The following is a 15,043-nucleotide window of genomic DNA, read 5'->3' on the forward strand; positions in this document are numbered from 1 at the left end:
CATGTTGTACTTCTAGTTTGCTGTTGCAGGCCTATTTACCAATATTAAAAAAATTAAATTAAAAAATATCCTTCATAAGTTTCCTCCCCCAACAGAGGACCATATATATAACAGCCAAATATTAAACATGTGCAAATAGGAAACTGTCAGTTTTTCCCCTACCAGTCACAGTGCAATGATGTTTTATACTTTATTTTTTTTTTAAATTCTGTTTACAACTACAATAAATTAAAATCTTCCGTTGCTTCTAGGGTGAAACTTGTAGCACTGAGGTATTCCCAAAAAAAAAGAAAAAAAAAAAAAAAAAAAAAAAAGAAACCGAATACAAAGTTGCTTTTCTAATTTGTTAATGCAGAAAGTCATGGATAAAAAAAAGTAAAGGATGGGAGCAGCTCCAGGGAGCCCGGGGCTGCTGAAATGACTGGACAAGTTGATCTAGTTTAAAAAAAAAAACAAAAACAAAAACCTAAAAAAAAGTAAAACAATAAACTAAAGGTGTGCTTTGAACCGTAAATGCGTTAAATAGGAACATTGTAGCTTCTCTGCTTTTTTTTTTTATCAGTCGTGGGAAAAAGCAGGTTTTTAACTTAACCAGTCCCACTCTCCTGTTCCTCTGCAAGCCCTGCAGCTCTGGTGGGTGGCAGTGGGAGGGGTGCCCGGTGCCCAGCCCCGGCCCTTGGTCACCAAGCCCAGAACTTGCTTTTTTTTATTTTTATTTTCTTCCGTTTTCATAGAGAAACTGCCTTAGGCTGACTCCATCACAAAAATAGGTTTGTATTTTTCTTTCTTAATAGTTTATATGTAAGTTAATGGAATTGTATTTACAGTCTTTTTTTTTTATTATTATTTTTTTTATTTCTTTTTTTTTTTTCTCAGAATTCACAATTTCAAAAAACCTTATATCGCCTCTTTCAACAAAAAAAAAAAGCACTTATAGAAAAAAAGGACGCACAAAAAAGTTTGTAGTCCTTGCCTTATTGCCGAAAATAGATAAGAATTAGGTTCAACGAAGACGCCACAAAAGGAAAAAAAGAAGGGCAAGAGAAGAACCTGCTGCTCCCCAGGGCCCCCCACACCCTGCTGCCCACCCCAGCCCTGCCCCCCGCACCGCCCGCGGCGGCCCAGGCTCCTCTCACCACCTCAGCATCCTTGAAGCAACAACGACTCCGTAAAACAGAAGGGAGAAAGGAGGGGAGGTGGGAAAGCAAAAAAAAAAAAAAAAACAAAAAAAAAACCAACCGAAAAAACCCAAGGAAAGAAACCCCTTAATATAAACAGTTAGGCTATGGTTAGGCTCTTGCTAGATACACAAAGAATTCCAGCTACGTGGCTACGAGACTGTCGAGAACGCTACGAAAAAAAAAAAAGACATGGAGAGGTTTAAAAAGGAAGGGGGGGAAGGGGAGAAACCCATTGAGAAAATAAAACGAACAAGAAATGGGTTTTATATACATACTTTTAAAAGCTGTTGTTTTTATAGTACAGCAGATTCATGAGATGATGAGAGAGATTTTTTTTTTGTTTTTTTTTTTTTTCTGTTTTGTTTTTTAACAACCCAAGTCCATCGAGTGCCACCTCCAGTTGGCTGTGTTACTGGTGATGATGTAGTGCTCAAAGTCTGATGAGATCACCCAAGTGTGGGACTGCTCAGAAACTTCTCCCCGTCTTGCCTGGACATCCAGAGAGACTCTGTGGGAGGAGAAGGCAGGGACAGGAGCAGTCAGGGCTCCTCCAGGGCCACCAGCACGTTCCACAACACCCCCAAAGCTTTGCAAAGGCTTTGCCGTGCTCCGGGCACCACCCGGGGTGGATCTGAGCAACAGGCCGTGGCATTCCTGGCCCTGGGAAAGGGCATTCCGTGTGTTTACTGCTCTTCCTTCCCAGCTCTATCCCGTGGATGGCAGCTGGCCAGCCCTGCCTGGATTTAAGCTCCAGGCCAGGCTTTAGCTCTGTGCTTGCTCTCTTTAGGAACAGCAAAATGTGACTTGATGTATGGGAAGGACAAAACCTGCTCCTCAGGCATCTGTTACACCAGGAATTTACAAGGCTTTGGTGAAATTATTTTTTTCTAAAGGCAGGGCTGAAGTACTTGAAAGGTGACAACTTCTCCAGGGGCTGTGTGCTGGGGATTTATCTACAATGGAGCCTCAGCTGCTTCTGCTCTGCTCCTGTCTGGCTCTGAGGTGGCAACAGCCCAGTGACTGGTCATGAAGGGGAGGGATGCACCCTCCAAAAGCTGTCCCCAAGAAGGGGTTTCTGGGAGAGGTCCTGGTGACACCCCCAGGGCTGTGGGCATCCCCAGCAAGCTTATCCTGTGGCCACATCCTGCCCCAGGGCAGTGGACACCTCGGGATGAGCCTCTGCAATAAAACCTTCGGTGGTCCTGGAGGAATTCATAATAAGGCTCATTTCCTCCTCTGAAAATCTATTTTAATTAGTAATGAACACCATTAAAAGCACTTTCTGTTTGTCAGTCATTAATGGTGTGAGTCTTAAGCCTGGGCAGTGAGTCCTGGTTAGGGTTTGGTGTGCTGTGGTCAGGGTGAGATGTTAATTGCTGCTGCCCACAGTGTCAGGGTGAAGGATGAGGCTCTGCTGGGGTCTCCAGCTGGTGCTGAGCCCACCTCGTTCCTACAGAGGCTGAAGGGCCAGAAATGAGAGGATCCTGACAGATGGATCTGTGCCTGTGCACTGGTGCTGCAAATAATAACCGGGATTAAAGCAAGAGTGCTCATGGCACTTTCCTCCTTCCCATAAAAAAATACTACCTGGTGGGGCAAATCAATTGATGGAACAATTTTAGGTGATCTTGGATGTACGTGGGTAGATGCAGAGTAAATAGAATACCCCATCATCCACTAGTGTTTAGGTATAAATCTATTTTTATGTAATTTAAAGCCTCCAAATGTTTTCCACAGTTCCCAGCCCCTCGACTAACTGTAATTCTAATTTCATACACCAATTCTGAACGTAAAACAAGTGAGACTGATCAGGCAGAGCTGGGCTCAAGGCAGAGAAATAAAGCCCATCACATCCATTACATTTGTCTGGGTGGAGCAGCAGCTCTGCCATTTCACGGGGGTAACTTCAGCTGCTCACTGACTGACTGCTCTAATCTGCTCCATTCACGGCATTGTTTGCAAAGATGAACATGCCAAAGGCCAAAATAATAATAATAATAAAAAAATAATAAAAATTAAACATTTAATTAACTTGAGCTTAGTTCAAAGGGTAGGAAACTGGCAGCGATCCAAGGATGCATTGCTCAGGTAATGTCGTTAATTTAATTTGCTTTAGGTTTAATTTTTTTTTAAGTCTTGATAATTGCTCTATGGTTACTAGTTACAGTGTTATCTTTTTAGCTGTAATATTTGGTAGAGCACTTAATTAAGAATGATGGCTTCTCTGCAATAAAGCAGTGGGGCTGCTCTATTTTTAGCAGCAGAGCCTTGGTAGCGGGGCTGTAATCCCACCAGGATGTCCTCAGCTGGCACACCCTCGCCTCCCCACGGGCTTCTGGCCTCTCTGCTTTTTCTGCAAGGTTTCTGGCTCTCCAAATTGCAGCACAAAGAGTCACGGATACGAAAACCTGAATTTTGGAGGGGGTTTAGCTCCTGGTTCGTCTTCCAGTTTCCAACCCATGAGACTGATTTGAATAACGTAAATCACAGAAAGGAATGATTAAATGCCAAGGAAAGAGGAAAAGAAGATTAAAAATTGTTCACTTAAAGTAACTAGAGGGGAGATGGTAGTTTAGCATGAAGTACAAATGGTATATACTGCAATACCTCCACGTGAGATGGCAACCAACCATGTGTAACGTTTCAATGGTATCCATTTGTAAAAGCCGTTGCAATCAAAGGTCCCTAAAATTGTACAATTGTTAAGTTCATCAGTGCTCTATACATGGGAACAGATGATTATTAATTTTGGCAAGAAATTATCAAAGGACTTGAAAGACTGTGTTGCCAGCATGAACAGGTATTTCTGAGAGCTGCTCTGGTCACCAGTGGCTCGGTGTGCTCAACCCTGCCGTTACCTTTCCGAGACCATCATCTTCTCATTCCCCTGGTTGCACAAAATAGTATTTGGCTTTTCCCTTTTCAACCAGGGTTAGTAACTGCAGAGGGTTAAAGAAATAGATATGGCCAAAAAGCTACGGGGTTCTTTGCAGTTATTGGGGGAAATGCAGAAGCTGCCAATCTGCAAGTCAGGTACAGCACCATCTTTTGGTGCAGACAAATCCAGGCACCCAGGTCCTACCTCACATCCCACCACTTGACAGACGGGGGTGTTGCTGAGGCCAAAGTGCCCAAGTTTTCAAGAACAAACAGGTCTTTTTCTTTAAGTGAAAAATGGAAAGAAGAGGTGTTGCAAGAGGTGAGAGGTGGCAGTTTAAATTGATACAGCTCTTAGCAGAGCAATAATATTCCAGACTTGGTACCAGAATTGATCCGAGGGGACTGTCATGGCCCTGCCACGACCAGAGGAGGGGTGGGAGCAGGACAGGAGCCAGCTGGGCTTTTTGTCTTTTTTTGCAATAAAGCCACCACAATTTGGGGAACTTTGAATGCACTACACCCTCACCCCCCCGTTCATCTGATTGGGTCAAGGGGTGAGGCTCTGTGCAGGATGTGGGACGGGGGGAGCTCTCTGGATTTTGTCATCTTTAGCATACAAAAAATCCCAAATCTCATCCCTTTACTACAAAAAAAAAAAAAAAAAGGGAACCAACCTCAGTCACAGTTTTGGTATGGGGGAGACTGACAGCCACCAAAGAGGGCCAACCACATTCATGCTAACACACACAGGTCAGCCAGCACGGGCTGAAATCCAGCATGCAGCTTTGTTAAGCAAATCTCTGGTGCCCATCATTAGTGAGACTGCAGACCCACGCGGCACGAAGGAACCACTGCCAGTGACTCGATGGCAGAACGGGAGTGACTTGCTCGTGGCCTGCACAAAAATACCATTAGAGATGCTGGAAATGGTTGGAAGTGACCCAGGGGTCAGCAAATACCAGCGTCCATCCCTGGGTGGGTGCAGGGCTGGATGGAGGGGAGGGGACAGCCCCGTGGCAGCAGTGGGGTGGCCATCCCCTCGTTGGGGTGGCTCTGGGCATCCCTGGGGTCCCACTGGCTGAACTCATGAGCTGCTGCTGGCTCGTTTAGGCAGGGACTGGTGTGGTGTCTGCAAATGGGGGCATCAGCTGGGATGGGTGGCAGGGCCCACGTAGGTAAGGAGAAAATTTAAAACTCATAATTATTAAATATTTCCTTTTGAAATATCCCCTGGTTGCCCAGGGAATTTGTGGCTGCAGTGTTCAAGGCCAGGCTGGATGAGCTTGGAGCAGCCTGGTCTATTGGGGGGTGTCCCTGCCCACTATTAGTTGGAACCACACAATCTTTAGGGTCCCTCCGACCCAGACCAGTTGGGGATTTTATGCCCTTCAGACTGCCGAAGGCACCAGAGGAGGGGCAGCTCCAGCAGGCTACGGCAGCAAGGCACTCCGCTCGCCATCAAGTCACAACGAACATTAAAACCAAAAAACCACCCAAAAAACCAACCCCTCAGATCCCCCCCTCGCCATCCCCGCACGGCAGCCCTCCCCCCGCCCACGGTACTTACGGCGATGCCGTGGCCGAAGCCGGAGCCGGGCTGTGGGCTGGCAGCACTTATGTAGTTCCCCACGCCGGAGTCCTGGCTGGCCGTGCCGTAGAGATCCGCGACGGGCCCCGGGCTGTTGGCCCCGGGGAAGCCTCCGGGTCGGGCTGGGTTGGAGCCTGCCGGGGAAGCGGGTGCGCCAAAATTCGGTTGAGCACTGTAGCTATTCAAGACTGGTGTGCAGAGAATAAAGCTGGGTATGAGGCCAGACGCCGGGCATGCACCGTTATTACAAAGCCAAACACCAGGATAAACAGCCTAGGCCCAACTTCTAACACTTAACCAAGGCCATGCGATAGGAGAGCGAGTACTGGAGAAGAGTCAGCCCGTACTACTACGAAGCTTAGAGCTCCAAAAATATATATATGGATATATATAAAAAAATAAAAAAATAAAAAAAAGAACAATCATTCAACACACTACTGCAACCAGAGACTGGAGGTGCTCATTTTCACCAAATTATCACAAAATATAATAGATATTTTTCAACATCTGACTTGATGCTCATGCAGTAGTAACAAGTTCTCTAGGTCTGGGCACGCCGAGACAGCATTCACATCCCATGCAAACTACAAAGGAACTAGTTTGAGACTACACATTGTGGTAATATTGATATTAAAATGTTGACAGCAAATAACTTCAATTGTGTCTAGGAAAATCGTTTTTGGATCCATTCGATACTTTTGAAAAAAAACCCGCCCTTTTCAATCAGTAAGCTGGAGAAATAGCTCAATAGTTAATTTTTTTTTTCTTTAAATGGTATGGAATGGAACAGTTTGGAAATTTTTTTTTTTATATGACCAAGGACAGTGTTGTTTTATTTAATATTTTTTTTCCTTTTGATTTGGAGAGCGAAGACCTACCTTCGTCTCCAAAACCATGCTTGGGACATCAACCAAAATTAAACAAATAAATAAAGATCAAAAGCAAAAAAAGAATTCCAGAGGGTGTATGACAACTCACCTCCTAATGTGGAAGTAAAAGAAAATTATTTTTTTTCCTCCCTTTTTTTTTATTTTTGAGACAGAAAAACAATGTAAATAAGAATGACACTAAAGAGTAAGTTTCGATATTAAAGCATGTTAGATGATCAGGCTTCTGGCATTTCTCACGGTTGCTCTTGGATGTAAAATTTATGAGTAAGAAGTTTCAATGCAAAAGAAAAGTCAGCGGCCTGGGAGGAGCGGGATGGAGATGGCTTGCGGGAAGCTGGAGCTACACCTGGGTGCTACCTGCAGGGTCCTTGGGGAGCACCCAAGGGAGTCTTGCCCACCCCACCCTGATGCCCACCTAGTGTCCCACTGCCTCCCTGCCACCAGCAGGGACCGGGACACTCCCTGCCAGGGGCCAAAGACAGGCTGGGAGCCTCCTGAGCAGAGATGTGCCCAGGGACGGGACAGGTCACAAATGTGACCACCTTCCCCGGCAGCCCCAGCACTGCCAGGCACCCCCCTGGCACATCCCGTGACCTCCAGCCTGTGCCAAGACTGCTCCAGCCTTTTCCTCAGGCTGCAACCCCCCAGTGTATCTTCATTAAGCACTGAAAAAGGTTCACGAAGTTTGAGAGCCGGGAAGGACACTGCCCTGGCAGCCCTGGTGGTGGGCTCAGCCCAGGCTTGTGCTGGGTCACCACCTCTCCTGCCCTGGCCCCTTTGCCCTGCACCCCTCCCCAGGGGTCCCCATCGATAAAATGAATGAATTAACTACTCAGAAAAAGTCAACCTGGCAGCTGTCGGCTCTGCAAGGACAGGAAGGTAAAAATTTTTACAAAAGAAATGATTTAATGCAGCTCTGAACTGGTAGCAGGGGAGAGTAAGTAGGACATCTAAGCTTGCCTGTTAAAAGGAATAAGGCAGGAGAGAGTAAACAGATTTTGGAATTCACTGGCAAACAAAGTGCCTTTTTATTATTAAAGATTAAATGTCAAGATAACATTTGGCCTTCTCACTCGTGAAGAAAAATATCCAGCTGAGATGTTCAAAAGCCCTTTATTACTCTAAGCTAGCACTTTTTTTCCCTTTTCCTCCTTCTGGTTCAATAAAATGGATATGGGCTTTACTGCCAAGCTGCTGGCCCGGGCAGAGGCAGCAGGACAGAGGGAGGTGACAAGGCGAGGGGACATCCTGGTAGCACAACCCTCCTGCAGACCCCGCGGCACCACCGCTGCCCCGGGGACCCGGGATGCTCCGGCACTGCTCCGCAGCTGAACAGCCTCTGGAAAACTGCCCAGAAAGGGCTGGAGGCTTTTCCAGAGCTGACACTTTGCTCCCGACCCAATAAGTGAAACAGAAAAGCTCTCGTCAGTCCCTGGAGGCCGCGCTCTCCTCAGAAAGCTGTGTTTTAATGACTCGCTCAGCCGTGGCGAGCTGCTAAATATTTGTGTTCTTGCAACAGCTGCACGAAAGCTCACCTGGAGCCAGAGGCACTCACTTGTACCACCCCTTTGAAACAACAGCAAAGGGACCTTGAACGACTTTCCCAACATGCAAAACGTGATGGAAAACAAAGCTGGTTTGCACAAACCCTCAACAATCTGAGACTACAACGGAGAAGAAACCCCCCTTTCCAAATCCTCCAGATACTGTTTCAGTCCCCAAATAAATTTTGAGGTTACAGGAGCTCCTTCCTACACCTATGGAGATCAAGAGACAGCAGCCAAGAGTGACAGGAACAAGGAATTCCATGTCCTGTTGGCTTCACTTTGGATTTGCTGTGCTTTTTCTTACAGGAGTCTCCGAGCCTGTGAATTTTGATCAGTCAGGGAACCTTTTTGCTTGCTGGCTGGAGGGACAAGCTCTGGGGAGCTGCAGGCTCAGCCAGTGCTGAGGTGGTGGCCTGGGGAGCCCTGGAAAGGGAGAGCTGGAGCCCAAGAGGTCCCAGGCTGCCACAGAGGCTCGGTGCTGGCAATGCTCTGCCAGGAGCTGGGAGAGAGCTGGCTGGAGCTCTCTTACCAAGTGCCTTTTCCTGCAAAGTGCCATGTTAACACAGCCCCTGCTCACACAGTAATCCCTGTTCAACAAGAAAGGTCATCACTGGAAGATAAACTCTCTTCCAACGAACTCCTGAGAAATTTCTGAGTGGGGATTCATTATGACATTTGCCTTAGAGGGTGGTGAATTGCACTAACGAGGGGGGAGGAGAGGACAGCTGGGCAAAGCCCAACAACTCAGATGCTGAAATCCCACTCCCAAATAAACAGAATTCATCCACGAACAATGAAGGGAAAGAGGGTGGGAAAGAGGGTGGGTATTAATGTTTCAAAGGTAAAAAAAAAAGACCCCACAGAGACACTCTTCCCTGCTCTGCTCTCCTTCCGCCCTCCTTGACTGCTGCAGCAGCAGCTCCTTCTCATCTGAAATTCACTTTTTAATCTCAGGCCAAGCATTTTCTACCCCCAGTGCTGGTCCATCTTCGGCCCCTCTTTCCTCCAAGATTCTCCTCCCTCCTGCTGTGTCCCACCAGCCCCAGGGTGGCTTCCTGAACAAACAGGCTTCTCGACAACTTGTTGATCCAGTGCTCTCATTTCTGGATGACTCTCTCATCTACCATAAACAGCCACGCACAATTTGGCAGGCATTTCTACCATCAATGTTTATGATAATAACTACACGTGCTTGAAAGCAGCAGGAAATTTTCAATATAACTATCATTAAGACAAAATGCTTTAAATCAAAGCCATTACCCACTACCAAGATTCAAAGCTCACAAGATTAGGTTGTTTTTCTCTCTTTATGAAAAATTCATATTACATGCTCCAAACATCATCTTCCAGCTCGAAGGAGTAAATGATATAATAGCATTGAGCACTGCTGACAAGGCTGGGAAGGAGCAGGGGGCACTGGGCTGGGAGGTTCAGCAGCCAGGGCTTGAGGTGATGGAGAGGGGCACCCCAGTCCCACCAGCAGCTGTAAGCAAATGGTATTTGCTGCTGCCCGACCCCCTGCCCTGTCTGGGTTCAGCAAAGCTGGGTCCTGAGCAGCCCAGCTGGGGCACCACAGTCTGAAGGCATTTGATGCGAGCTACCTTGCATTACCTGCTGGATTTTCAAGGAAGATTTTCATGGAAGGGTTCTCACCTTCTCCCCAAGCACTCATCCCAGCTGTCCTGCCTCTGCACCGACCCGAGCACAAATGCTGCAGAGGGCATGACAGTAAAACACAGCAACCAGAGCAGGGAAGGTCTGGCCCTTCCTTGGGGATCCCACGTGTCCCGAAGCACGAGCGCCAGCAGCCACGTTGTAGCTGGATGAGTAACAGGGCAGCAGGCTCAGTGTGATGCTGATACTTTAAATAACCAGCCCTGGTATGGACTGGGGGAAAGCGTCAGCACTGCACGCAAATCTGACATCATTAGTGCTTAGAGCCTTATAAATATCATTAGCCAGCACTGCACCCTGGTACAGATCGCTTGGCCAAGCTAATTCTCTGTGTCCTCACAGCTGAAGCTAATGGGAGCTTGTACCTTGCTTTTCAGAGATGCTGACAGCCCAGATGTGATTATCCCGTGGCTGGATGTACAAATTAATGCCAGACTGAAATCAGATGTTGATGCTCCTTGTTCTCGGGTGCCTATTCAGGCTGCAAGAGCACACAGGCACAGCACTGAGAATTAAATGCTCACACTCAGTCTTTTTTTTTTTTTTTTTCTCTCTACCAGTCACTGCATACAGCTCCAGGTAGAGGCACAAACGTGTTTGTTTGTGGTCAGGCTGAACTATCCATCACTCCCTCACATCTGCACTTCTACACACAGAGCTGTTCCCTGCCTGAGACAGCACGTGGCACACCTCAAACTCAGATCAATGCTCAGACTCAAAAATGTCTCCGAAATAATGAGCTGGAAACACACAGATATTCTGGAGAGTAACGACGTACAAACAGCTCCCAACTAGCTGAAAGAGAAAGTGGGAGACAAACCATAAAACCAAGTAACCCCAGCACTGCAATTAGAGGTGTCAGTCCCTACATCTCTCACAGGGACCTCCACGGCACAGCACTTGGCTCCAGCTCTTCCCAAGCAGACTTGAAAAGCAAACACCTCTCTGTGGGAAGCCTGGGGCAGGCAGAGCTCCTCAGCAAGTATGAAGAGCTGTGGATATTTAGCTTGTGACAGCCGGTTCAGTCCTGACTCTGGAAACTCAAACTGTGAGCTGTGAGCCCTGCCTGCTGCCCACCGTGGCTCCAGGAGGGAAGCAGCCAGGCAGCCCCAGCTGTCCCTCCCCTGCAGCTACGCCGGCCCTGCAAGGTAAAAAACGAAATAGAACTGTTGGGCTCATCAGTAAAATAAGTGATGATGAGGCCAAGAGACACTGAGAGCAGCTACCTGCTGTAACAAGGTACTATTTGTACATTATTTTCTATCTGCAGTCACACTTTAAAAGGTTGTTCTGCCTCTGCAGCCCCTTTGGAAACAGCTTCACACATCAAAATAACGACAGAAAGCGGCGGGTGGTGAGCAGGTTCCCGGCTCAGCAATTACAGCTGGAAGTGAGCAGAGGACAGGGAGAGAGCAGTGCTCCCCATTCCCAGCCCCAACCCCACACCTCGCCCAGCCCAGGCTGCTGGGGACCCAGGGGACACTTGGGGGTGACAACAGCAACCAGGAGCAATTGTCCTTCCCTCCACCTGGATGTCTGCCCTGGCTCCAGCACAGATGCCAAGCTGGGCACGAACACAAAAAGCCAGTGCTAAGCTGTCTTAGGTGAGCAGAGAGCAAGAGCTGGCTGGTTTCCACAAGCTACAGATTCAGGTGGTGCAGGTGCTTTTAAAAAAAAACCCAACCCAACCCAACCCACACGGTCCCTCCCCTGCACATTGCAGGCAGGTGAGCAGCACCTGCTCCTGCTCCAGCTCCATCCTGGGGTGACACAGCCAAAGCAGCAGCCACTGCTGGAAGCTGTTGTCATGCACCAATTTGCAGAAGAAAAGACAGAAAATTCATCGTATTTTAAGCCTGTTTTTTCTAAGTCCTGCAGTTGTGTAGCAGGACAAATAAAGGCGCTCTCCAGCCCAGCTGTAATTTTTTGCGAGCGATCAATATTTATTGGCTAATCACATTTTCCATACCCTGAGCTGCCGGTGTCACTCCCGTGCTGGGCCGAGTGCTACATGGAGGCCACACAAAGCTGTGCTTGTGGAAGCTGCAATCAGGGAGCCAGCTCTTGTCACTGCCTTACAAAAGGATTTCCTCTCGAGCAGCTCATCTTTAATCATTATAAAAGCACAGAAGTTTAATCCATTTTTGATGTAAGCGCTAATAGCTTTGTGTCCTTGAAGTTCAAAGTGGTCTTCGTGCATGTCGCTAATTAGCCAAGCAAGCAGCCATTCAGCTCCCTCTCATGTTTCTAATTAGATCCTTAACAACAAACAAATGTCGACCTTACAAAGGCTGTGCTACGTTCCCCTCCATTAGTTAAACAGTTTGGGAGGGATGCGATTCCTGGCTGGCTGCAACCTCTCCCTCGGCACCACACCCGAGGGTCCTGGGCAAGGGGCACTCAAGTGCCTCTGCTCCCCTCAGAGAGGTCCCACCTCACTGAAGGTATTTTCCAGGGGTGCCAAGCACCCCAGGGCTACAGGGAGGTGGCACCCTGGCCCACCCATGCTCTACTGTCCTCCACACAGGACAGGGATGCTCAACTGGTTGCTGCAAGATGAGCAACAAATCAGAGAGGTAACTAAACAGCATCCCGTTAGTCACCTTCTTAACAGGTTTCTCTGGCAATTTCACTGGTTTCACAGTTCATTTAAAATCTGGTGTGCTTTCCTGTTTACACACTTCACACCAAATGCTTGGGACTGTGTTAGTCCACTCTTTTTTGGCACTCACTGCTCTGGAGCCATCTCAGCAGCCCCAGGCTTGCACTTCCATGTGCTTGGGTTTTGGAGCAAGGTCTCTGCTCGAGCCCTGGCTCTGCAGTGGGACAACCCCTGCCCAGGAGCATCCCAGCCCTGTGCCCTCCCTTGGGCACTGCCAGGGGGAGAAACAGAATGATTTCTGCACGGAGGAGGTGCTGCCATGGGGCTGGCGGGGCTGAGGCACCGGCTGCTTCTCAGGACCCGACCCCGGTGCCGTACCTGCTGTCTGTGGCTGTGTGTTCAGCCTTAGCACTTATTGACAGCCACCCAACTGGCAAAGAGGGCTCAAGCTGGTGATGCTGTGCTAATGCACAGCCCCAGCCAATAATTTTTCTATCTGAAACGAAGGCAGAGCCAGGCCAGGGGATGCCGGTGACTTCACCTCGCGCTGGGTAACACCAAAGCTGCTGCTACTTTAACCACGGGCAACCACATCTGCATTAATTGTTTACCACAGCCCGGACAGGTCTTTTATTAATATTAATGAGTATCAGGGAACAAAAGGCCCCTTTATTTTTAGCCTACTCTAATTGCGTAGTAATTACTCATCTACAAAACAAATGAGCCGAACTCCATTGCCATAGCAACAGAAACTCCGGCCTCCCACTGTACCACATTAACTGGCTATCACTCCTGTTAATTTTAAATTGAAGCCTTTTGTACAGTAACAGACAATACAGGAGGAAAATTAAAACAAAACCCTGTCTTTGTTTCGCTTCATATTTTAAGTTGCCATAGCAGGAGGGTGCTGCCCAGGGACAGCTGCCCACTGCTGATGGACCCCGGTGGCTGGGAAGATGCTTGGGAGCAGAGGGGGTTATCCATGTAACAAAGGAGAAATCCAGCACACAAATCCCTGGAGCTTTCTGCCCAAGGGGCACCAGCTCCCACATCAGCAGCTAATCCCCAGCCCCAAGGATTTGGGCACAAATCAGGAGACCCTGAGTCCTCACAGCACAAAGCTCTCATCTCAGGTCTCTTCACTATCAGGAAATACCCTTAAAAAGCCCCAGATGTGTGAACCAAATATTCTTATATAGCTCAGGTTTATATACCTGCAGACCCATTCTGCATTCTCTGGCAACTATTAATCCATCATGCTCCTCAAGCTAATCCAGAGCCAGATGCATGCTAACATCTGCTGCAAGGAAAAACTCCACTGCTGCTTCTCCAGTTTTCTATTTCAGAAAGGAGAGAGAGAGAAAAAAAGGACTGTAATTATGTATTTACTTCTAATGAATTTGGGGAGAGGATCAGCATGAAAATACCCACAATGGCATGGCAGTAAAACGTGTGCTGTGTCCCACTTAGTTCCACTGAGGGGGAGCAGCCTGCGATGGCTGCCAGACAGGTGAGGTGTCCCTCAGCTCAGCCAGGACTTTATCCATTTAGTGGTTAAAATGCACGAGATGTGCTCATGTGCTCAAGCATCTCATTGCAGGGGAGAACTCAGACTGAAGGCCCTGCTCCAAACCTCACAATGACTCCTCTGCACCTCGAGTGGAACGAAGTCAAATATTGCAATGGCCCAGAGCTCCGTCCCTCTGCTTCAGCAGGGAGAAAAGAAATCACATGCTGCTGGTTGCAGAGCTGTGTGGGGCTGGAGAGTGGCTGGTGAGGACAGCAAGGTCCTGGCATGGGCAATCAGCCTGCTGTCACTGCTTGCCCTGTGTCAGGAGCAGCAGCTGGGACGGGCTGTGCTGGGGAGTGTCTTCCCATTGAAAATAATCCTCCCGATTAAAAAGACTATTAAAAGTTAGCAGCTAAATTCGTTAAAGATTAACTTACCCTGTACTTAAGCCTGCACTTCAGAGGTGGTCACTAATTGCACTGGAGATGATTTATCAAGTGCACAAGATTTTCTATTACGAAGTTATTGATTAAAGCTGATGTATTTTAACCACAATAGACTTCAGGCAGGAGCCCGGTAAAACGACCGCTGCTGTGGTCAAGGCCTAACAGCAGCAGCACCAAATTGGTTTAGATCTCCTAAATTTTCTACCACAGGAAGCCCAGTCCCTCTTGGATCAAAAAAATCAAAAGTGGCATCCCACAGTAGAATAAGATAAATGTTTTTTGTGTGTAGCCTGCATTCTGGAAAGGACCTGTGTGATTCCCACCTTGGACCAGCACAGCACCTCTGAACCAAAATAGAAATGATTCCCCTTTCATTATTACTTTGGGGATTTTGGGGTAGTAGGCAGAAAAGCTCACAGGAGTTTTTGCCTGCACCAAGGCCAAAACTACCCGAGAAGCTCAGCGTGGGCTCCTCAGGAGGCACATGGCAGCTCCACTCAGGCAGGTGCTGCTCTGACTTCTCCTGAACACACATTTGTCTGCAAGTCCACCCCTCCCCAAAGCCCCCACAGTGGGGGTCCCTCTGCCTCCCCCTCCCTGCCGGGCTGCCCGCAGTGCTCTCCAGGCAGGCTGCCTCTGCTAGGAAGATAAGCAACAGATAAAATCTGATGCAGCCATTAATTTCCCCACGCATCAGCCGCCAGGCTCTGTCACATAATTACCGG

The 15,043-nt window shown here is 48.1% G+C and overlaps 1 protein-coding gene across 38 annotated transcripts in view; it reads right to left on the bottom strand.

The window, feature by feature from the left end:
• Nucleotides 1-1,438: 1,438 nt before the first annotated feature.
• The window catches only part of MSI2 (musashi RNA binding protein 2), a 195,649-nt gene continuing 182,044 nt past the window's right edge, over nucleotides 1,439-15,043 (bottom strand). For 16 of the 38 annotated variants that reach the window (XM_071765516.1, XM_071765506.1, XM_071765505.1 and 13 more), the window contains 2 exons: nucleotides 5,629-5,783; nucleotides 1,439-1,689 (listed from right to left, as the gene is read on the bottom strand). In XM_071765516.1, the coding sequence (XP_071621617.1) occupies nucleotides 1,648-1,689; nucleotides 5,629-5,783 (197 nt within the window). In that variant the 3' untranslated portion in view covers nucleotides 1,439-1,647. Of the gene's footprint in view, nucleotides 1,690-3,788; nucleotides 3,867-5,628; nucleotides 5,838-13,613; nucleotides 13,700-15,043 lie in introns of those variants that run through there. The other 22 variants (XM_071765513.1, XM_071765493.1, XM_071765490.1 and 19 more) reach the window with 6 other exon arrangements.

The sequence above is a fragment of the Heliangelus exortis genome, chromosome 21 (assembly GCF_036169615.1).
Source record: "Heliangelus exortis chromosome 21, bHelExo1.hap1, whole genome shotgun sequence".
Lineage (NCBI taxonomy): Eukaryota > Metazoa > Chordata > Aves > Apodiformes > Trochilidae > Heliangelus > Heliangelus exortis.